Genomic DNA, 24,643 nt, shown 5'->3' with positions numbered 1-24,643 from the left:
AACACAAATGTTAACACAACCTTAGCCCTCATTCACATGTACAAAAGCTGTATATGTTATTTTTATGGATACAACACGCACCCATTATAATCTATGGTGATCTTCATGTCTATGCAAAACACAAAGAAACATGGTATTTTTTTCCAGGATCATAGATGGAAAGGCCCAATACATGGATGGTTTCCATGTGCTGTATGTATTTAACATCGCAAAGTATAGCAGAAGCTTTTAAAAGTACCGTATTTTGCGCTTTATAAGACGCACCGGATTTTAAGACGCACCCCAAACTTAGACATAAAAAAGGTAAAAAAAAAAGAAAATCCGGTGTTCTCTTACCGGAGGGAGGCAGCAGTGGTGGTGAAGTGGGGTCACAGGAGGCAGAGGTTGTGCTGGCAGGCACGGCGGGTCAGTGGCAGCGGGGTCCGTGGTGGCAGGTGGCGTCCGGGGTGGCAGGAGCCGGGGGACCCATGGTGGCAGGAGCCGCGGGGCCCATGGTGGTAGCGGCAGCAGCGGCGTCAGCGGGTGAGTCATGCAGCAGGCCGGTGCAGTGAGTGTACCAGTGTCCGCGGTCCCGGTTCAAATAATGGCGCCTGCGCAGATGGAGCTCTCATTCAAGAGCTCCATCTGCGCACGCGCCCGCTGCCATCATTTGAAACTGGGACCACGGACAAACTGGGTAACTTGCTGTACAGCCGCCCGCCCCGCGCACACAGAGTGGCAGGCTGCCCGCTCACCCTGCGTGCAAGCGGCCGGGTACCTGTGCTTGCATGCGGGCGGCAGCCATCTGCCGCCCGCACGCAGCACCCGGCCGCCGCCCGCACGCAGCACCCGGCCGCCGCCCGCACGCAGCACCCGGCCGCCGCCCGCACGCAGCACCCGGCCGCCGCCCGCACACAGCACCCGGCCGCCGGCCACTGCCCGCACACAGCACCCATCCGCCGACCGCCGGCCGCACACAGCACCCGGCCGCAGCCCGCACACAGCACCCGGCCGCAGCCCGCACACAGCACCCGGCCGCAGCCCGCACACAGCACCCGGCCGCAGCCCGCACACAGCACCCGGCCGCAGCCCGCACACAGCACCCGGCCGCAGCCCGCACACAGCACCCGGCCGCAGCCCGCACACAGCACCCGGCCGCAGCCCGCACACAGCACCCGGCCGCAGCCCGCACACAGCACCCGGCCGCAGCCCGCACACAGCACCCGGCCGCAGCCCGCACACAGCACCCGGCCGCAGTCCGCACACAGCACCCGGCCGCAGCCCGCACACAGCCATGGGTACCCGGCTGCCACCGCACGCAAGCACAGGTACCCCGCCACTTGCACGCAGCCACAGGCACCCGGCCGCCCGATCACCGCACAGACAGGACCCCCAGGTACCGCTATATTTGCTTTATAAGACGCACCCCCCATTTTCCTCTCAAATTTTTGGGAGGAAAAGTGCATCTTATAAAGCGAAAAATACGGTATTCATCCGTGAAAAACACTACCGGCACACTGATGGTATAAAAGAACACAAGAATGACACATTAATCCAAAACACTGATGACACCGGTAACTTATATCACGTGTTTATACATGGATGTGTGAATGAGGCCTTACACCAAACCTTTTTTTATTATGTTCAAACATTCAATTTGTAATAATTAAATATAAATCAGAATTCTAGACTAAGGACATAACTTGTGTAGATATTCCCAATTCACCTTTGTAATCGTGCATGTGTATACTGTAAGAAGACCCCAGTGTCTCCACAGCTTTGCAGTGCTTCATCCCAGTTAAAACGATAATCTGACTGAAGCTGGCCTTTAAAATCCTAAAATAACGACAAATATTATATGACACACAGCATTTTAGTGCTAACAGAGGAACTGCAATGTCATTCAAGCATTTGTGTGTATGGCTGGTGCATGACTATCAACAGGGATAAGCATGATCCAGCTATCAGAATTCTATACATTTAAAACGTCACTCATTAAGAGGATCTAGTTGATTAACTGATGAGTTTTGCTTTAACTGTGCAATAGTAAGGACATGAAAACTAGCCAATTACTGACAGAGTATAAGGTTTATAGTGAAGTGGTGGATTCAAGCCAATGCTTAAAGGGAACCTGTCAGATGCAATATGCATCCACAACCACGGGCAGTTCTGGGTGTATATTGCTAATCCCTGCCTAACTGTCCCTGTATACACTAGCATAGATAAAGGGATTTTTTAGAAAAAGTATTTGTAAAGATCTGTTATCTTATGCTACTGAGCGAGGGGGCATACTAACCTGCTATTCAATTCAGCATCACCAGCGGTGCCTCATGTACCTGTGTTCAATGTGACCGCGCTTCTAAATGCCCGGCACTTTCAGTCATGCACAGTAGACCTCTCTGAAGCCTCATTAGCATAAGATAAAAGATCTTTACAAATACTTTTTCTAAAGATCTCTTTATGTATGCTAGTGTATACAGGGACAGTTAGGCAGGGATTAGAAATATGCCCCCAGAACTGCTCATGGTTCTGGGTGCATATTGCACCTGAGAGGTTCCCTTTAGATTATGAAAGAAAAAAAATTCTGCTCTAAAACAAAAATAAAAAAATCACAATCATTCACATTCCTTCTTTTACATCTAACAAACTTCCAACATGCATTTCCACTCATACATATTGCTCCTCAAATGTAACTGTGCATACAAGAACTCTTCTTTTGCATTATTACTCTCACCACTACATAAGGTTTTTGAAGAAGGGAATTTTGTTTACTTACTGTAAATTCCTTTTCTTCTAGCTCCTATTGGGAGACCCAGACAATTGGGTGTATAGCTTCTGCCTCCGGAGGCCACACAAAGTATTACACTTTAAAAAGTGTAACCCCTCCCCTCTGCATCACGGGCTCCTCAGTTTTGGTGCAAAAGCAGGAAGGAGGAAACTTATAAATTGGTCTAAGGTAAATTCAATCCGAAGGATGTTCGGAGAACTGAACCATGAACCAAAAGAACAATTCAACATGAACAACATGTGTACACAAAAGAACAGCCCGAAGGGCACAGGGGCGGGTGCTGGGTCTCCCAATAGGAGCTAGAAGAAAAGGAATTTACGGTAAGTAAACAAAATTCCCTTCTTCTTTGTCGCTCCATTGGGAGACCCAGACAAATGGGACGTCCAAAAGCAGTCCCTGGGTGGGTAAAATAATACCTTGATAAAAAGAGCCGAAAACGACCCCCTCTTACAGGTGGGCAACCGCCGCCTGAAGGACTCGCCTACCTAGACTGGCGTCTGCCGAAGCATAGGTATGCACCTGATAGTGTTTCGTGAAAGTGTGCAGACTAAACCAGGTAGCTGCCTGACACACCTGCTGAGCCGTAGCCCGGTGCCGCAATACCCAGGACGCACCCACGGCTCTGGTAGAATGGGCTTTCAGCCCCAAAGGAAGCGGAAGCCCAGAAGAACGGTAGGCTTCAAGAATCGGTTCCTTGATCCACCGAGCCAAGGTTGACTTGGAAGCCTGCGATCCCTTACGCTGGCCAGCGACAAGGACAAAGAGCGCATCTGAACGGCGCAGGGGCGCCGTGCGAGACACGTAGAGCCGGAGTGCTCTCACCAGATCTAACGAGTGCAAATCCTTTTCACATTGGTGAACTGGATGAGGGCAAAATGAAGGTAAGGAGATATCCTGATTGAGATGAAAAGGGGATACCACCTTAGGAAGAAATTCCGGGACCGGACACAGAACCACCTTATCCTGGTGAAAAACCAGGAAGGGTGCTTTGCATGACAGCGCTGCTAGCTCCGACACTCTACGGAGCGATGTAACTGAACTAATGCGTCCGCCGCCAGAGCTCTGTGATCTTGAGACCGTGCCATGAATGCCAGGACTTTGTTGTTGTGCCGTGACGCCATGAGATCGACGTCCGGCGTTCCCCAGCGGCGACAGATCTCTCGAAACACGTCTGGGTGAAGAGACCATTCCCCCGCGTCCATGCCCTGGCGACTGAGAAAGTCTGCTTCCCAGTTTTCTACGCCCGGGATGTGAACTGCGGAGATGGTGGAGGATGTGGCCTCCGCCCACCGCAGAATCCGCCGGACTTCCTGGAAGGCTTGACGGCTGCGCGTGCCGCCCTGGTGGTTGATGTACGCGACCTCCGTGGCATTGTCCGACTGTATGCGGATCTGCCTGCCCTCCAGCCACCGATGGAACGCCTTTAGGGCTAGATACACTGCCCTTATCTCCAGAACATTGATCTGAAGGGAGGACTCTGTCGGAGTCCAGGTTCCCTGAGCCCTGTGGTGGAGAAAAACCGCTCCCCACCCTGACAGACTCGCGTCCGTCGTGACCACAGCCCAGGATGGGGGCAGGAAGGATTTTCCCTTCGACAAAGAAGTGGGAAGAAGCCACCACTGAAGAGAGGTTTTGGCTGCCAGGGAAAGAGAGACGTTCCTGTCTAGGGACGTCGACCTCCTGTCCCATTTGCGGAGAATGTCCCATTGGAGTGGGCGCAGATGAAACTGCGCAAAGGGGACTGCCTCCATTGCTGCCACCATCTTCCCCAGGAAGTGCATGAGGCGCCTCAAGGGGTGTGACTGGCCCCGAAGAAGAGATTGCACCCCTGTCTGCAGCGAAAGCTGTTTGTCCAGCGGTAGCTTGACTATCGCTGAGAGAGTATGAAACTCCATCCCGAGGTAAGTCAGTGATTGGGTCGGTGTCAACTTGGACTTTGGGAAATTGATGATCCACCCGAACCGCTGGAGAGTCTCCAGAGCGACGGTCAGGCTGTGTTGACACGCCACCCGGGAGGGTGCCTTGACTAGGAGATTGTCTAAGTAAGGGATCACCGAGTGGCCCTGAGAGTGTAGGACCGCCACAACGGATGCCATGACCTTGGTGAAGACCCGTGGGGCTGTCGCCAGGCCGAAAGGCAGTGCCACAAACTGAAGGTGTTCGTCCCCGATGGCAAAACGCAGGAAGCGTTGATGCTCGGGTGCGATCGGCACATGGAGATAAGCATCCTTGATGTCGATTGATGCTAGGAAGTCTCCTTGTGACATCGAAGCGATGACCGAGCGGAGAGATTCCATCCGAAACCGTCTGGTTCTCACGTGTCTGTTGAGCAGTTTGAGGTCCAGAACGGGACGGAATGATCCGTCCTTTTTTTTTTTGGCACCACGAACGAGTTGGAGTAAAAACCGCAACCACGTTCCTGAAGGGGAACGGGGATCAAAACTCCTTCTGTCTTCAGAGTGTTCACCGCCTGAAAAAGTGCATCGGCTCGCTCGGGGGGCGGAGATGTTCTGAAGAAACGAGTCGGAGGACGAGAGCTGAACTCTATCCTGTAACCGTGAGACAGAATGTCTCTCACCCATTGGTCTTGGACATGTGGCCACCAGGCGTCTCAAAAGCGGGAGAGCCTGCCACCGACCGAGGATGCGGTTTGGGGAGGCCGAAAGTCATGAGGAGGCCGCCTTGGAGGCAGTGCCTCCGGCGGTTTTTTGAGGACGTGACTTAGACCGCCACGCATAAGAGTTCCTCTGGCCCTTCTCTGGCCTGTTGGACGAGGAGGATTGGGACTTGGCTGAGGGCCGAAAGGACCGAAACCTCGATTGTATTTTCCGTTGCTGAGGTCTCTTCGGTTTGGACTGGGGTAAGGACGAGTCCTTTCCCTTGGATTCCTTAATAATTTCATCCAATCGCTCGCCAAACAATCGGTCGCCAGAAAACGGCAAACCGGTTAAGAACTTCTTGGAAGCAGAGTCTGTCTTCCATTCGCGTAGCCACATGGCCCTGCGGACTGCCACCGAATTAGCGGATGCTACCGCTGTACGGCTAGCAGAGTCCAGGACGGCATTCATGGCGTAGGACGAAAAAGCCGACGCCTGAGAAGTCAAAGACGCAACTTGCGGAGCAGAGGTACGTGTGACCGCATTAATCTCAGACAGACAAGCTGAGATAGCTTGGAGTGCCCACACGGCTGCAAAGCCCGGGGCAAAAGACGCGCCTGTGGCTTCATAGATGGATTTCACCAGGAGCTCTATCTGCCTGTCAGTGGCATCCTTGAGCGATGAGCCATCTGCAACTGATACTACAGATCTAGCCGCCAGTCTAGAGACTGGAGGATCCACCTTGGGACATTGAGCCCAACCCTTAACTACGTCAGAGGGGAAGGGGTAACGTGTGTCATTAAGGCGCTTAGTAAAGCGCTTGTCCGGAAGTGCTCTGTGCTTCTGGACAGCATCTCTGAAGTTAGAGTGATCGAAAAACGCACTCCGTGTACGTTTGGGAAACCTAAACTGGTGTTTCTCCTGCTGCGAAGCCGACTCCTCTATAGGTGGAGTTGGGGGAGAAAGATCTAGCACCTGGTTGATGGACGCTATAAGGTCATTTACTATGGCGTCCCCTTCAGGTGTATCAAGATTGAGAGCAACGTCAGGGTCAGAGCCCTGAGCTGCGACATCCGCCTCATCCTCCAGAGAGTCCTCAAGCTGAGACCCCGAGCAGCGTGAGTAAGTCGGGGAAGATTCCCAGCGAGCCCGCTTAGCCGGTCTGGGACTGTGGTCCGTGCCGGAGTCCTCCACGTGAGACCTAGGGGCCACCCCGGGAGCACGCTGCGGCGCAGACCGAGAGGGGCCTGGAGGCGATGATCCCACAGTGCCCGGGGCCTGTGTAAGGACCGATCTGGACTGCAAGGCTTCTAGTAGCTTAGCAGACCATTTGTCCATAGACTGAGCCATGGATTGTGAAAGCGACTCAGAGTTTCTCAGCAAAAACTGCAAACTCTGTCCCTGCCACCTGGACAGGGGAAGCAGGCGGTTCTGCCTGAGCCGAGGGTCCCACTAGTGCCCGAGGCTCCGGCTGAGCGAGTGCACCAGGGGCCGAGCATTGCTCACAGTGAGGGTAGGTGGAACCTGCAGGTAACATAGCCGCACAAGAGGTACAGGTTGCAAAATAACCCTTTGCCTTAGCGCCCTTGCTCCTTGCGGACGACATGCTGTTGTCTCCTAGGAGAGTGATCACTGAGGGTATATAGCCAAAAGCAAAACAACTCGGCCGAACAGAGAAAATATATACAAATATATATATATATCTACCTTCGTTGGGTAAATGATATCAAACAATTTAAATTAAAGAAATTTCAGCGTGATATTGAGGATCATGAATCAGATAGGGTGTATAGGTGGCATCAACCCAAAAGATTCAGATCAAGATCTAGGTCTAGATCCATCTATAGAAACTCTTCATTATCATCAGATGACAGCTCGAGGACTCCTTTCCCTGGTTCCTTAGTACATCAAAATGGTCCTGAAAGATCTACTGCAGGCGGAGTAACAACTCGCAACAGTACCAAAAAGAAGGCTAACCAGTCTGAGAGTGGAGGCAAGGACCGTGGCACTAAGGATAGTCTGCAGGTGATAAATTTGTCGGATCGTTCACTCACACAAGATCAGATTGATGTTTTGCAGATGGGCCTGTCATTCTCGCCTGTTGCGAGATTTGACAGGTTTACTGCCATTAAGGATATCCAACTATTTGGCCGAAAGATCCTCTTTAAGAAACATTTTTCTAGGAGGAGCGATGTCGACTGGGCCACTATCCACACAGGATAGAGAAGTTGTTGAACTTTTGGAATCCTTACTGGCAGAACAAGAGGAAACATCTACCTCAAAATTTCCACAGTCTATTAAGAAGAAGTCCTCTGCTTTTCCCCCATTGTCAGCCTGTCCCACTATAGACCTATTTGTTAAACTAGTCGTTCAAGATCTTCGCAAACTCCCTGAGACGAGATCTCATGATAACTTGAGCCAGGGACAAAGGAAAGCGATTGACGAGTTATCTAAAATGCAGGACATAGTGGTGAAACAGGCTGACAAGGGGGGAAACATAGTTATTTGGCCAACTACTAAGTAAGAGGCCGAGGCCTTCAGACAGTTAAATAACCGTGACTGTTATCGGAAATTGGATAATAATCCATCTGCAATCTTTAAATATGAACTTGATAATATACTCAAAAAAGCCTGTAATGATAACATCATTCCCGTGGGTGTCCTGGAGGGTCTTGTGAACCAATTTCCTATTGTACCAACTATATATTTCTTACCTAAAGTTCACAAGAGCCTCCAGGACCCCCCGGGTAGACCGATAGTCTCGGGTATTAATAGCCTGTGCGAACCCGCCTGTAGATTTTTGGATTATTATTTACAACCTTTGACGTTCAACTTACCCTCCTATATTCGGGACTCAGCTGACCTGCTGGGGCGGATACAGGACTTGCATTTGGATGATGACGTTATAATGATGACTGCGGATGTAGAATCATTGTACACGTCCATTGCACACTCTGATGGGCTAAGGGCTGTAGAGTTTTATTTAAGCACTACCTCTCTAGATAGTAATCTTGTTTCCCTCCTGCTCACCCTGCTGAAATTTATCCTCACCCACAACTTTTTCCTGTTCAAGGGGCGCTACTATCTCCAGGAGAGGGGCACGGCTATGGGGGCGTCTTGTGCGCCCTCGTATGCGTGCCTCTTCCTGGGGTATTGGGAGCGCTCCATTCAATATCCTGACAGTGATGGTGGTTCAGTTTTGTTGTGGGTGAGGTATATAGATGATGTGTTCATGGTTTGGCAGGGTGGACAGGAGGAATTGGAGAGGTTTATGTGCTCTCTGAATGTTAATGACTCTAACATTAAATTAACTTATTGTTGCAGCCCTAGCTCAATAGAGTTTCTGGACATCAGAATAATGAGGGGAGTGGACGGTTCTGTTGTGACGGACCTCTTTAGAAAAGGAACAGCAGTCAACTCCCTTCTTAGTGCGAAATCTTCTCATCCCCCACAAGTCATCAACTCCATACCAACAGGTCAGTTTTTGAGGGCCCGTAGGGTTTGTTCGGACAATGTTTTGTTTGAGGGCCAGGCGGCGGACCTTAGGAGGCGGTTTAAGTCCCGCCACTATAGTGATAGATCGATTGAGTCTGGCTATGAGAGGGCAAGACTTACCCCGAGAGATAATCTCCTTAAACCGAGTATAAAAAGACCGGATCAAAAAGTCAGACTCATTATGGCCTATCACTCTCAGTGGAGGGAAATGAATGAAGTTATAGCGCGTTATTGGCCTATTCTTATGTCTGATGGGGATTTAGCAAAAGCTATTTCGGTTTGGCCATCAGTTACGCCACGTAGGTCCAAAACAATAAAGGACATGATAGTAAAGAGTCATTATGTCCCACCCCCCTCTACATTTTTGGGTTTGACAAGGGGACCCAAATGGGGCTCTTTTGCCTGTGGAGATTGTGGGGCTTGTCCCCAAATGGAAAGGTCTTTTTCCTTCCATGACGCATCTAATACTAAGTCCTACAAGATTATACATACTATCAACTGCAGGACAACGTTTGTTGTTTATTGGGCTAAATGCCCCTGCGGATTAATTTATGTAGGGTTGACTTCCCGGGAATTTAGAGTTAGGGTCCTCGAGCACATTAGGGACATCAAAAAAGCTGCAAAGGTCAAAACAGCGGAAGAAATTGATGCCCTTAATAATATACCCAGGCACTTTCGAGAAAAGCATAGCTGTAATTGGCGTCTTCTTAAGTTCAGAGGGATAGATAGGGTCTATTTCGGTACGAGGGGAGGTGATCACAGAAAGGTACTGGCCCAGAAGGAGGTGAAGTGGATTACCACATTGGAGACTGTCAAGCCTCAGGGTCTAAATGATCTGGTGTCCTTTAAGCCTTTTCTGTGACCACAAGTCCTCTCTGTGACCACCCTCCCTGTGGATACGTCTGCCTTGAACTCGTGTTTCAAATCCTGTTCTCATGCGCTCTTTTGGTATATGTTGATGATCCTTGTTTAATCATGTTCTGTGCGGTACTCACTGTTTGTGTCTGACTTGAGCTGCCTCCTTGGGCTTATTGCTCTCTGTCTGATTTTTATGGTCATTTTTTAATTCTTTTTCTTTTGATTCTTATATACAGGGCTTGGGGAGAGCGAACTTTTGGAGGCCAGTTATGTGCGGACTTTCTGCATGTATGATGGAATTATACTTTAGGATTTATGTGCATCAATCTGCATATTAAGCATCTGTGCGACATAATATGATGGAACAACATTCCAGGATTTATGTGCATCAATATATATATTAAATGTTGGAGCAATGTAATTTGATTTCAGCCTGTATGATATGTATGGTGTCCTGTTTTGGTTGTGGACATGCGACGCACGGGATAACCTTATAATAAACAAATCCTTTTGCTATAGATGGCTTAATAATGTAGGTTGGTATCTCCGTGTGCCGCGTCTTCCACAAACCTCTGGATCAGGACATTATGCATTTTTTGCCAACTATATGTGATACTATGTACTTACATTATGATTATTGCTCAAAAAAACAATATTCCAGTAATATATGTATGAGTTCTTGTGATCTAGGCTGGCTGCCAGGAGTTTTGCCCTCAACCAAGATGGCGCTGGACTCACTGATGCCCGTGCGCGCGATGTGTGTCGGTGTCTGTCCCTCCCCTGCAGCCGGCGCCCAATGAGCGAAGCGATTAGCGCACATGCGCAATGCGACTTCCGGGACGCCGGCTGGAGTGGGCGGCATGGCCGTCGCCGCGCGCCACTGATGGGCCTCAGGTGAGTCCTGGGCCATAAAAAGATGACCACTTCCCTGTCACAGCACCTCCTGACGAAGCGAGTGTGAAACGCGCGTAGAGGTGCTGGGCAGTGTGGTCCAACAGGTAGTGGTCTCCGATTACCTTTAATCTGCCTCCAGCAGATTACCAAGTCTTTTGGTCAAAACCTCTTGCCTATCCCTCCCCCCTCTTCCTTTGGGTGGCAGGTTGGCATGGTACGCATTTGGGGTATTATACACTTCTTGACCTGAAGTTTGGTAAACCATTATATGGGTAATAACCAATAATCCAACTGCAGTAATGCATGTCTTGATTTTTTTAATCCATGATGGCTTCTTATATGTATAGTATGCCTGCATCTGCTTGTTGTATTAATTCTAAACATCAGTTGTTGACTATATCTGCTGGAATGTCAGTATTAGTATCTTTTGATGTATTAGGGGTATAATCATACACCTCCTTATGATTGCTGAAGCATATTAGACTGGTGATCTTATGCAAATTAGCTTTGATGTACTTTAGGGTGTATGTATATATCCAATTTTTTGACCACTACAATTATACCAACTTTATACCACACTGTCCCAGGATTGTTTTTTCTGTGTTTTTAAGGGGAATGACTTTTAACTGTGTCCTTTTTGACATCCGTCTCTAATCATGTGATATTCTGTGCTGTTAAAATCATGTTAATAAAATTTGTATATATTTTTTGAAATTTTGTGTATTTTCTCTAATGCACCTTATAATTACGCAGGTCTAAATGTAGGTTTATATATATTTTGCTTGGTAGACATGCATATATAAATTATGGATCTCTATTTCCGCTTTTGGATTTATATATATATATATATATATATATATATATATATATATATATATATATATATATATATATATATATATATATACACACACACATATATATATACATATACATACACACACACATACACACACACACACTTCGGCACCCTAGGGGGACCAGCACCGGGTGACCGGTGTGGCTTACCGACCGCCCAAAGCGGTGTGTGTCCACCAGATTCCCTGCCTTGGGCCTCCCAGAGCTGCAGAGCTCGTTCCTGAAATCCTCCACCGGCAGAATGTGTTGTAAAAATGGCTGCCGGAGCTCTCAGGGGAGGAGGGAACCGTGGGCGGCGACTAGTAAAGTGCGGGAATCTGGTGCCCCACAGTGATCAGTGAGGGGGGGGAGGAAACCTAAAGTATGCTCCAGCCCTCACTGCCGACGTCAGGTCGACCGTCCCGCCCTTACCCCTGACTGGCAGGCCCGGGGGCGGGAGTTATGGTACTAGGCCGCATGAAGCCGGGGACTAAATTTAATACCGCGGCCGACAAACAGGCGCGGTCGGCGCGGAAGTCCCGGTCGTCACAAAACCAGCAGCAGCTGCAGCGTCTGTGAAACAAGCGCTCCATGCACCGTCCCCATGGGGACACAGAGTACCTTTAGATGCAGGGCCCTGTCCCTGATGATACAAAGTCTCCTGACCGGCAGATTCCCACAGGGGCTGCGGAGGGAGCCCGGTCCCAGTGAATGGATGACCGGTTAGGATCCCACTTCTCCCAGAGCCTCTAAGGGATGGTGAAGGAAAACGGCATGTGGCTCCAGCCTCTGTACCCGCAATGGGTACCTCAACCTTAACAGCATCGCCGACTTAGTGGGGTGAGAAGGGAGCATGCCGGGGGCCCTGTGGGGGCCCTCTTTTCTTCCAACCGATAAAATCAGCAGCTGCTGCTGACTAAAATGGGAGCATGAGTGGATGTGTGCCTTCTTCCACACAAAGCATAAAAACTGAGGAGCCCGTGATGCACGGGAGGGTGTATAGGCAGAGGGGAGGGGTTACACTTTTTAAAGTGTAATACTTTGTGTGGCCTCCGGAGGCAGAAGCTATACACCCAATTGTCTGGGTCTCCCAATGGAGCGACAAAGAAACTTACTTTGCCACTTAGCTTGGACCACAATAAACAGTCATTTCACTATCATTAAAGGGAACCGATCACCTAGAATATGCGTTCTGACCCATCAGCAGACACATGTGTGCCCTAATTACACCTCCCTACCCATCCTTGTGTTATAAAATTGTATAATATGAAAGTAATAAAAACCGTTTTATTACCTTCATATTTCCTATGTAAATTAGAGAGCTTTTGGTCACAGGGGCGGCGCCTTGCCCCTGCATACTTTCCATGGTATCACGCCCCTGTGGGCGTGATACCATGGAGTCACATGAGCGACGTCCCTGTCGCACATTCTATCCTATGCGCGTTTACACTTACCATTGCGGCAGGCTTCTCTTCCGGGTTCTCCTTGTCAGTTTCAGACGCGCACTGCGCATGCGCACTGCACGTCTGAAGCCAGCGAGTGAACACCCGGAAAAGAAGTCTGCCACAATGCGCGCAGGATAGAATGAGTGACGGTGATGTCGCTCATGTGACTCCTGGTATCACGCCCACAGGGGCGTAATACCACGGAAAGTATGCGGACGTCCGTAGGACAAGGCACCGCCCCTATGACCCCTGCTGATAGGTTCCCTTTAAGTGATAGAGAAGTAAACAGCTTCATTGAATTGCTATTGGCCTAGGGAAGGCAAGATAGCCTTCATAAACACAATACCCACAGATAAGATTCTGAATACATCTTCTCTATCATTCTTTGTGGGTTTGAAGGGGCTGCACTGCATTATTTCTTAATTATATTAACACAGCATATTTTCTGCTGTAGTCTTGTTTTCTGTGGCTTTTCAGTATATATATATCTATATATATATATATATATATATATATATATATATATATATATATATATATATAAAGCTCAGTGTATGTATGTATGTATGTATGTATGTATGTATGTATGTATGTGTGTGTGTGTGTATGTCCGCTAAAGGAATCCGCACCGTCGCATGTACAATCACGAAATTTTGCACAGACGCCTTATGTGACCCAGGGAGCGTCGTAGTCTGTGTTTGGGCAGGAAAATTTAACCCCGTGCTTTCCAGTTACGTTACAAAATCCTACAGCCATTAAACTGAATGGAGCTGGGAGCTATAGTGGGCTATAAATAGCAACTGTCAGTGGTTGCTATAGGAACAAAATAAGCTGTTAGGATAGACGGATATAGAGAGCCCGGGCAAAGAGAGAGCCCGGGCAAAGAGAGAGCCCGGGCAAAGAGAGAGCCCGGGCAAAGAGAGAGCCCGGGCAAAGAGAGAGCCCGGGCAAAGAGACAGCCCGGGCAAAGAGACAGCCCGGGCAAAGAGACAGCCCGGGCAAAGAGACAGCCCGGGCAAAGAGACAGCCCGGGCAAAGAGACAGCCCGGGCAAAGAGACAGCCCGGGCAAAGAGACAGAGAGAGAGAGAGACAGATACAGAGATTGAAACAGACTGATGGAAATACAGAGAGATAGAAACAGACAACGAAAGACAGACAGACAGACAGCGACTGGGAGAGAGACAGAGAGACAGTTACTATCCCGGGCAACGCCCGGTTACTACAGCTAGTATATATATATATATATCTAATATATAAAGCTCAGTGTATGTGTGTGTGTGTGTGTGTATGTCCGCAAAAGGAATCCGCACCGTCGCATTTACAATCACGAAATTTTGCACAGAAACTCCATGTGACTCAGGGAACGTCATAGACTATTTTTGGGCGGGAAAATGTAACCCCGTGCTTTCCAGTTACTCTACAAAAATCCTGCAGCCATTAAACTGAATAGAGCTGGGAGCTCCAGGCTATAAATAGCAACTGTCAGTGGTTGCTATAGGAACAAAATAAACTGTTAGTATACGAAGCTTATGTGTGAGGTAAAAAGATGTCGGTAGTGAGATGGATAAAGAGAGACAGAAAAAGGCAGACAGAGACAGACCAGGCAAAGAGACAGACCGGGCAAAGAGACAGACCGGGCAAAGAGACAGACCGGGCAAAGAGACAGACCGGGCAAAGAGACAGACCGGGCAAAGAGACAGACCGGGCAAAGAGACAGACCGGGCAAAGAGACAGACCGGGCAAAGAGACAGACCGGGCAAAGAGACAGACCGGGCAAAGAGACAGACCGGGCAAAGAGACAGACCGGGCAAAGAGACAGACCGGGCAAAGAGACAGACCGGGCAAAGAGACAGACCGGGCAAAGAGACAGACCGGGCAAAGAGACAGACCGGGCAAAGAGACAGACCGGGCAAAGAGACAGACCGGGCAAAGAGACAGACCGGGCAAAGAGACAGAGATAGACAGACAGATACGCAGATTGAGACAGATAGAAACAGACAAACAAGGAAAGATACAGACAGCGAGACAGACAGACAGCGACACACAGACAGAGACAGATAGACAGTTACTATCCCGGGCAACGCCCGGGTATTACAGCTAGTATATCTCATATATATATATATCGCACTCCAAAGATCAGGATATAAGTTTCTCTTTAATCCATGTTCATATCAGGAGTACAGGTGGTGGACCCGTGGAAGCAAATTTGTTTGCGAAATGGCCCGCCGTCGTCCGGCGCTGCATGTCTTCACCCTTGGAGTGTGACCTTTTCTGCCTGTCTTTGGATATTTATGGTCTACACTTTGGGACACGCACCCGGATCTTACAGGTTCACTAGGATTGAGCGGCTAACATGTAGTAGATTCGGCGGTGCCCGGTACTTTTCACTTTACTCATATATTATATTAATATTATATATATATATATATATATATATATATATATATATATATTATATATATATACACACACAGATATATATATATATATATATATATATATATATATATATATATATATATATATATATAATTAAGGGGAATCTGCCAGGTGATTTTGTAGTACAGTACTAACATTGTCTTTAAATAGGGCTTAGGCTATGTGCGCACGCTGCGTTTTTTTGACGCTGCGTTTTTGGCCGAAAAAAACGCACAAAAACGCACCTGCGTCGAAAAACGCATCAAAAAACGCATGCGTTTTTACCGCGATTTGGTGCGTTTTTGGCTGCGTTTTTGATCTCTGCGTTTTGCTGCGTTTTTCCAATGTATTGCATGGGGGGAAAACGCAGAAAAACGCAGGAAAGAATTGACATGTCCATTTTTTTTTCAAGCTCAAAAACGCAGCTTAAAAAAACAGTTGTGTGCGGACAGCAAAAATGAAAACTCAGAGTTTGCTGGGGAAGCAAAGTCATGCAGTTTTGAGGCCAAAAACGCGCAAAAACGCTGCGAAAAACGCACTGTGCGCACATAGCCTTACAGTGACCTTTCATGAAGTTTTATCATTCTACCTTATCCTGTTATCTTGCTGTAAACTCCATAGAATTCAGTGTCTCCTGCACACTAGCCAAGTGTATGTAAATGCAATTGAGTAATTCACTGCTCCCAACACCCACCTCCCAGTGCATTCACTATCACTGCTGAGAGGTGGGACAGAGTACTGATGGGGTAGCAGTGCAAATTTAGTTCAGATTTACTATCGCTGATGCCAGCACTGAAAGATGGGGGGGGGGATATGCAGTTTGTATTTACATATGCATGACTACTTACGACATCACACTGAATTCTATGGAGCTTACAACAAGATAACAGGATAACATAGAGCAATAAAAATAGTAGTGATCCTGAAATGTCTCATTGAGCCCTACTTAAAGATAAAATTAGTATTGTACTAGACAATCATCAGACAGATTCCCTTTAAGGCATGTAAAAATCCATGTGCATGCTATAGTGTAAAAAAAAAAAAAAAAAATGAAAAAAATTCTAATGTTTTAATATTTTACACAATTTCAGTGACCCCCCCCAAATGTCTGCAATGACTATGCGATTTATGAATACAAGCTAATAATCTGACATTTTCTTTAATCACCTCCATTTCAGCTTCTACGAAGCAGAAAGTCAACACAGGTAGAGTTCTGTCTCTAATATGGCTGCACCCAAGGATATTTATATATAAAAAAATCATATGGCTACAATAAAGCTGTACCATACCTGTATAATAAGAGCTGCAACTCCTATTTTCTCTGCAGTATCAGCTGGGTCCTCAATGGGTTTACTTGCTATGGACGAAAAAAAAAAAGCATACAAGAACAAAACATTTATTTATTGAGCTTATTCAGCACTTAACATACTTTCTTTGTGGGGACAATCAATTCAGAACTAAGCATAGACATAGCATAGCATAGATATTCATTTCACCACACTCCCGATGCAATAGCATCGGGCCTATTTCTAGTCAATCATATTCTTAAGATAGTTATAGATATAATTTAACTACAAGAAAGAAATCAACGATTCTATTGTATCTATGTATATATGTAGATTACAAACACAAATTATTAATAAAAATGAAAAAGAATAAGGCCAACGATATCCGCTTGTCATAATTAAAATCCTCTTTGATATAAGGAATACTACAAATAAATCTATAGCTGCAGCCAATTCCCAGTTTTCTTTCTCATAGGCTAGTTTCACACTTGCGCTATTTCGACGCAAACGGAATCCGTCACTAATGTAGTACAGTTCATTTATTTACAGTGGAAGCGCGTTACTATGGCACGTGTGTGTCATGCAGTACCCGCTTGTGTCCACACGATGTCGCGCTTCCACTGTAAATAAATGAACTGCACTACATTAGTGACGGATTGCGTTTGCGTCAAAATAGCGCAAGTGTGAGTGATCACATATACCGCTAAATCCTTCTCTTCTTTTGATAAAATAAGTAAATTGTGAAGACTTGCTTTCAGTTTTGGCCATATTTTGTAGCATCCTGGCACGTGCTTCATCCAGGACATCTTCCAGAAAAACCACATCCCCTCTTCTTGTCTGCATCCCCTGTACTCGCCCAAACATAACATGATGACAGCTAGAAGAAAACAAGGTGACAAGGGCAACATCATAAAGTAATTGGGAACTTGTGTGTTTATTTTCTGGCCTTTTTAATCACTTAACGTTTTATGCACATCCACTTGAACCCCTTTTGTTTCCCCTTTTTTGACAATAAAATATTTGCACTATTTATTCCTCTCTTCTCCTGTTTATTATATGTTTGTATGGAATTTGTGCTTGCGGCATGTGACCCACGGGTGGCACTTTGACCGCAATTATGACCAGTATGGTATCATGGAGTTTTTCTAATTTAACATCATAAAGTAATTGGAAACTTTTGTGTTTATTTTCTGGCCTAATTTTAGCAAACTGTTGGATACTAAGTTTCTTTATTTAAAAAGATTGCATGTATCGTATTTTTCAGATTATAAGACACTTTTCCTCCTAAACATTTGGTAGGAAAGTGAGGGGTGCGTCTTAAAATCAGAATGCAGCTTATGGGGGGGTGGTGGACAGAGTAGCAGGAGGCAGGGGCAATGCTGTGCAGGGTCTGCGGCGACGCGTGTGGGCTTCAAATAATGGTGCCCAGAGTCAGTGCATGCGCAGATGGAGCTCTCGGCTTAGGACAGGGGTGGGGAACCTTTTTACTGCCGATGGCCATTTAGCATTTTCTACCAACCATCGGGGGCCGCACAAAATGATCAACTTGAAAACTAAACTGCTATATTTGGTCAAACAATTAAAAAACAATTAATTATCTCACCCTACTGCTGCGGCTGGAGCAGCTTCTTTTTGGTGCACCTGTGATGTTTGGTGATATTGATCATGTTTCTCAAAACTGCTTTTCCACGTTTGTCTCAGTCTGGATACGCTGGGGCGCATAAATTACAGGAGACACTGGGTGTACACATCACACCACAGGAGAGGCTGGGGCATACACACCACAGGAGAGGCTGGGGCATACACACCACAGGAGAGGCTGGGGCATACACACCACAGGAGAGGCTGGGGCATACACACCACAGGAGAGGCTGGGGCATACACACCACAGGAGAGGCTGGGGCATACACACCACAGGAGAGGCTGGGGCATACACACCACAGGAGAGGCTGGGGCATACACACCACAGGAGAGGCTGGGGCATACACACCACAGGAGAGGCTGGGGCATACACACCACAGGAGAGGCTGGGGCATACACACCACAGGAGAGGCTGGGGCATACACACCACAGGAGAGGCTGGGGCATGTACATCATGCCCCAGCCTTTCCTGTAATCTTGGCTGAGGCATGTGCATCACAGGAGGGGATGGGGGCGTATACATCACAGGAAATGCTGGGGCACAGACATCACTAGGGGGGCACAGACAGCACTGGCAGTGGCATGGACAGCACTAGGGGGGCACAAACAAAACTGGGGGACAAAGACCGCACTGGCGATGGCACGAAGAGCACTGGCGGTGGCAGCATGGACAGCACTAGGTGGTAGCACTAGAGAGGCACAGACAGGACTGGGAGAGCATAGTTATCACCAGGAGGGCAAAAACAGCAAAGATGGGGCACAGCAGTGGCAAGTACAAAGTACTGTGTGCCAGACCCTGGACAGCATTAGGGGGATACGGAAAGGACTAGGGCACGCGGACAGCACTGACTGTAAAATGGACAGCACTGGTGGCAGCATGGACAGCATTAGGCGGCACAGACAGTACTGGAGGAGCTTAGACAACAAGGGGGTAAAGACAGCACTGAGGGGTTACACAGCACTTGGGGCTACACAGCACTTGAAATCACACAGCACTGAGGAGTACACACAGTACTGGGGGGGGTACACACAGTACTGGGGGGTAAACAGCATGGGTACTGGGGGGGAGGGGGGGGGGGGAAGACACAGCTCAGGTCCGGGAGGCATGTACAGCAGGGAGGCCGGTAAATCTGCTGTAACTCTTCTATGACTGGAGCCAGCGCGCTGCCAACCCCACCCACAAGGTAAGCCCAGAGCACGCTAGCACAAGCCAGATTTAAGCCTAGAATGTACGGGCTGCAGTCGGGTCCCGGAAGGAGACCGTACATTCTAGCGTCTTCAGTAGTGAGTCTGTTCGAATGTATGTTCTGCAATTACTATCTGGAAAGAGCCCATACATTCTAGCATCTACCCACAGGCCAAGAAGTGTGCGCAGAGTGGTTCCCCACCCCTGGATTAGGGTGTAATATGCGCACGCACCGCCTCCGGCCCATTGATCTCCCAGCAGCAGACTTAAGGAAAATGGAGCCCAGAGATGGTGCGTGCGCAGATAAGATCTCGGCTTGTCACTCAGCCGAGAGCTCAATCTGCACATGATCCAGGCACCATTATTTGAATTCCTCACCGCCCGCACCCCCAGCGCAGCCCAGTTGCTGCTCCAGCCCAAGCCCAGCTGCCACACCAGCACAGCTGCCCCAGCACAGCAGCCACCACCAAAAGGTTCTGGGACAGCATCTTGGACATCACCCTCCTCCACAACAGCCCTTGACTCCTGTGAGCCCGCTCCACCACCACTGCCGCCCCTCTCTGGTAAGACACCACTGTGTTACAAGACGGAGCCCATTTTTTTTTTTCTAAATTTGGGGTGCGTTTTATAAACCGAAAAATACGGTATTTCCTTGATAAAATGAACAGTTCATTAGTAGGTCACATAGGCATATAGTTGACTATATCAACGGTCCACAGGAATGGAAGGTAAATAAAATCTAGGACTGCACTAAAAAAGTCCCCTGACATCAGGGTTGTTATGTTCGGTATATAAAACTGTTTTGGGCCCACTTTTTTAAGTTGAAGACCCCATTACATGCATTCATGCAAATGTTTAATAACTTACAGCCACTCTGCCTTAACATTTCAAATATGAATGACTGAATCAGCACTTTCTCTTAGTAATAAATCTGGACATCTTTAACTATGGCTGCTTGTTAATGTCTGCAGTGCTTTCTGCAAGATTGATGACCATCTTACGGATATTATAAATTTGATGTCTATGTCAAGCTTAGAAGGGTTGCCAGAGCTCTGCATTAAGCTAGGAAGAGAGTTTAACATGCTGAGTCTCAATGGTGTGTAATACACTCACTGTTATGATTCTGCTCTGTTTCACACTCTCCTTGCTTACTTGGCATAGTCACAGAATGAGATCCTAAAAGTGAATGAAGTATATTATATAGATTTCTAGGGCTAGCAGCCCTTGTTTAATATGGCCTGGACAACTCTTTAAAAGCATAATCAATATATACTTACTGGTTTACTTTATCTTTTCCAAGCATCTTTAAAATTTTGAACAGATTCTGAAAATGTTTTTGTTGACTTTTATCTGTCTTTAGTTAAAATAAGAAAATAAAAAAAAACGTTAATGTCAAATGCCATAAGTTTTTAATCTCCTCATATAAAAGTTAGATCAGGGTTGGGGAACCACCAGCCCGTGGGCTACATGCAGCCCAGATTCCCGGGGAACTCCAGTGCCTTAAACTCCAACGTACACGCAGCATTCACTACTGAACAATGCATGCACTAAACGACAAGTTCTCAGCATGCTGCCCAGTTCCACCATACAGATGATGTACTTTGTGGGCAGGGAAGAGCGCAATACACTCCCATCCCATAGAAGAAGAGGAGCCAGTCCCCAGTGCTGTGTCCACCCCACCTCCAGAGCTGTCTGTGCCCCAGTGTCTTCTGCGATGTCTATGTGTCAACGTCTCCTGTGATGTATATGCTGCAGCAGCTCCTGTTATGTCTATGCCCCTAGCCTCTACAGTGATGTATAGATGCCACAGCCCTTCCTGTGATGTATATATCTCAACGTCTCCTGTAATGTATAGATACCCCAGTCCTTCCTGTGATATAAATAGTGGCATACAGAGCCCAAATCACAAAGATTCAATCACTGTCCAAATATTTCTGGACCCAACTGTATGTCATGAAAAGCTTCTGCTAAATAAATGAGAATAGGTGCACAGAAGAAATGTATACACTTAGCCTAAGACGTATGGGGATGTTTACTAGAAAAAACGTCAAAGTGACAATAAGGGTTATATTCATTGGCTTGAAAAAATATTCATACCCTGTGAAATTTTCCACATTTTTTCTCACATTACACCCATAAATATATGTATTTTGTAGTGGTTTTATGTCATATCAACACAAAGTATCAAGTATTTGTGAAATGTAAAGGAAATAATACATGGTTTTCTAAACATTTTAAAATTATAAATCTGAAAAGTGTGACGTGCATTAGAATTCAGCCCCCTGATACTTTTAAAAAAAATCCTGAGTGACCAATTGCCTCCAGAAGTCATCCAATTAGTAAATTAAGTCCACCTGTCTGTAATTTATACTCAGTATAACTACAGCTGTTCTATGAATGCCTCAGAGGTTTGTTTTAATATATTAGGGATAAAACAGCATCATGGCAAACCAAGGAACACACCAGACAGGTCAGGGAGAAAGTTGTGGAGAAAAGTAAAAGAAGGGTAAAGTTATAAAAAAAAAAAAAATAGCCAAAGCTCTGAGCATCTCAAGGAGCATTGTTAGGTGAAATAGAGGGCAATCCTGAAGGTATATCTGTTAAGAGTCTACAAAAGACATGAGACTGGAACATAGGTTCACCTTCCAGCAGGACGACACTAAACATAATTCCGAAGCTACAATGGAATAGTTTAAATCAAAGCATTTATTTGCATGGCCTAAAAGGCCACACCTAAATCCCATTGAGAATCTGTGTCAAAGACTTGAAAATTGCTGTTCACTAAGGGGCACTTTGCACACTACGACATCGCAGGTGCGATGTCGGAGGGGACATTTCGAAAGTGACGCACTTCCAGCGTTGCTCTCGACATCGTAGTGTGTAAATCCTAGATGATACGATTAACGAGCACAAAATCGTCGTAATCGAATCATCGGTGTAGTGTCTGGGAATTCCATAATTATGCGACTGCGACAGGTACAATGTTGTTCCTCGTTCCTGCGGCAGCACACATCGCTGTGCGTGAAGCCGCAGGAGCGAGGAACATCTCCTACCTGCGTCCTGCAGCTCACGATGGCTATGCGGAATGACAGAGGTGGGAGGGATGTTTACGTCCCGCTCATCTCCCCCCCTCCGCTTCTATTGGCCGCCTGCCCTGTGACGTCGCTATGACGCCACACGACCCGCCCCCTTAATAAGGAGGCGGGTCGCCGGCCAGATTGACGTCGCAAGGCAGGTGAGTCCATGTGAAGCTGCCGTAGCTTGCGATGTCGTTGTGAGCAAAGTGCCCCTAACACTCTTCAAACAATCACACTGAGCTGGAGCTATTTTGCAAAGAAAAATTGACAAAAATTTTAGCCTCTAGATGTCAGAGCTAATAAAGACATACTCCAAAATACTCGCAGCAGTAATTGTAGAAAAATATGGTCTTACAAAGTAAGACATGTGCTGAATACAGATGTATGTCATAGTTCTTACATCCATATTTTTTTAATATTTAGAAAAACGTGTACCATTTCCTCTACATTTCCAAATTCTTGCTCCATTCTGTTGATATATCACAAAATCCGTCTAAAGTAAATTTATATTTGTGGGAGTAACATGGAAAACATGTGGAAACGTTCACAGGGTATGAATAGTTATTCAAGCCACACTGATTACTGCCGATTGGTTATCAGAGACTAAAAATCACTTGACTAATAACAAATGAATGACTTTTCTCATTGAGGAGAAACTGAATACATGCCGCATGCTCTAGATCACAGTGATTGATTTTTAATGTTAGAGTTCCCATAATGTACATATTGGGCTATGTAGAGGGACTTACAGTGCCTACAAGTAGTATTCAACCCCCTGCAGATTTAGCAGGTTTACACATTCGGAATTAACTTGGCATTGTGACATTTGGACTGTAGATCAGCCTGGAAGTGTGAAATGCACTGCAGCAAAAAAGAATGTTATTTCTTTTTTTATTTTTTTTTTTAAATTGTGAAAAGTTTATTCAGAGGGTCATTTATTATTCAACCCCTCAAACCACAAGAATTCTGTTTGGTTCCCCTAAAGTATTAAGAAGTATTTCAGGCACAAAGAACAATGAGCTTCACATGTTTGGATTAATTATCTCTTTTTCCAGCCTTTTCGGACTAATTAAGACCCTCCCCAAACTTGTGAACAGCACTCATACTTGGTCAACATGGGAAAGACAAAGGAGCATTCCAAGGCCATCAGAGACAAGATCGTGGAGGGTCACAAGGCTGGCAAGGGGTACAAAACCCTTTCCAAGGAGTTGGGCCTACCTGTCTCCACTGTTGGGAGCATCATCCGGAAGTGGAAGGCTTACGGAACTACTGTTAGCCTTCCACGGCCTGGACAGCCTTTGAAAGTTTCCACCCGTGCCGAGGCCAGGCTTGTCCGAAGAGTCAAGGCTAACCCAAGGACAACAAGGAAGGAGCTCCGGGAAGATCTCATGGCAGTGGGGACATTGGTTTCAGTCAATACCATAAGTAACGTACTCCACTGCAATGGTCTCCGTTCCAGACGAGCCCGTAAGGTACCTTTACTTTCAAAGCGTCATGTCAAGGCTCGTCTACAGTTTGCTCATGATCACTTGGAGGACTCTGAGACAGACTGGTTCAAGGTTCTCTGGTCTGATGAGACCAAGATCGAGATCTTTGGTGCCAACCACACACGTGACTTTTGGAGACTGGATGGCACTGCATACGACCCCAAGAATACCATCCCTACAGTCAAGCATGGTGGTGGCAGCATCATGCTGTGGGGCAGTTTCTCAGCCAAGGGGCCTGGCCATCTGGTCCGCATCCATGGGAAGATGGATAGCACGGCCTACCTGGAGATTTTGGCCAAGAACCTCCGCTCCTCCATCAAGGATCTTAAGATGGGTCGTCATTTCATCTTCCAACAAGACAACGACCAAAGCACACAGCCAAGAAAACCAAGGCCTGGTTCAAGAGGGAAAAAAATCAAGGTGTTGCAGTGGCCTAGTCAGTCTCCTGACCCAATTGAAAACTTGTGGAAGGAGCTCAAGATTAAAGTCCACATGAGACACCCAAAGAACCTAGATAACTTGGAGAAGATCTGCATGGAGGAGTGGGCCAAGATAACTCCAGAGACCTGTGCCGGCCTGATCAGGTCTTATAAAAGACGATTATTAGCTGTAATTGCAAACAAGGGTTATTCCACAAAATATTAAACCTAGGGG

General features: G+C 47.0%; 1 protein-coding gene across 1 annotated transcript in view; it reads right to left on the bottom strand.

The window, feature by feature from the left end:
• RARS2 (arginyl-tRNA synthetase 2, mitochondrial) overlaps positions 1-24,643 on the bottom strand; it is a 134,134-nt gene that overhangs the window by 22,726 nt on the left and 86,765 nt on the right. Inside the window, exons 13-16 of the mRNA XM_075340146.1 lie at positions 20,703-20,779; positions 17,351-17,475; positions 16,602-16,669; positions 1,706-1,815 (exon numbers count right to left, since the gene is read on the bottom strand). Of these exons, the coding sequence (XP_075196261.1) occupies positions 1,706-1,815; positions 16,602-16,669; positions 17,351-17,475; positions 20,703-20,779 (380 nt within the window). The remainder of the gene's footprint in view (positions 1-1,705; positions 1,816-16,601; positions 16,670-17,350; positions 17,476-20,702; positions 20,780-24,643) is intronic.

Source organism: Anomaloglossus baeobatrachus, chromosome 3 (assembly GCF_048569485.1).
Source record: "Anomaloglossus baeobatrachus isolate aAnoBae1 chromosome 3, aAnoBae1.hap1, whole genome shotgun sequence".
Classification (NCBI taxonomy): domain Eukaryota; kingdom Metazoa; phylum Chordata; class Amphibia; order Anura; family Aromobatidae; genus Anomaloglossus; species Anomaloglossus baeobatrachus.
Note: the sequence above shows the minus strand (reverse complement) of the source record. Positions and strands in the feature narration are given on the sequence as shown.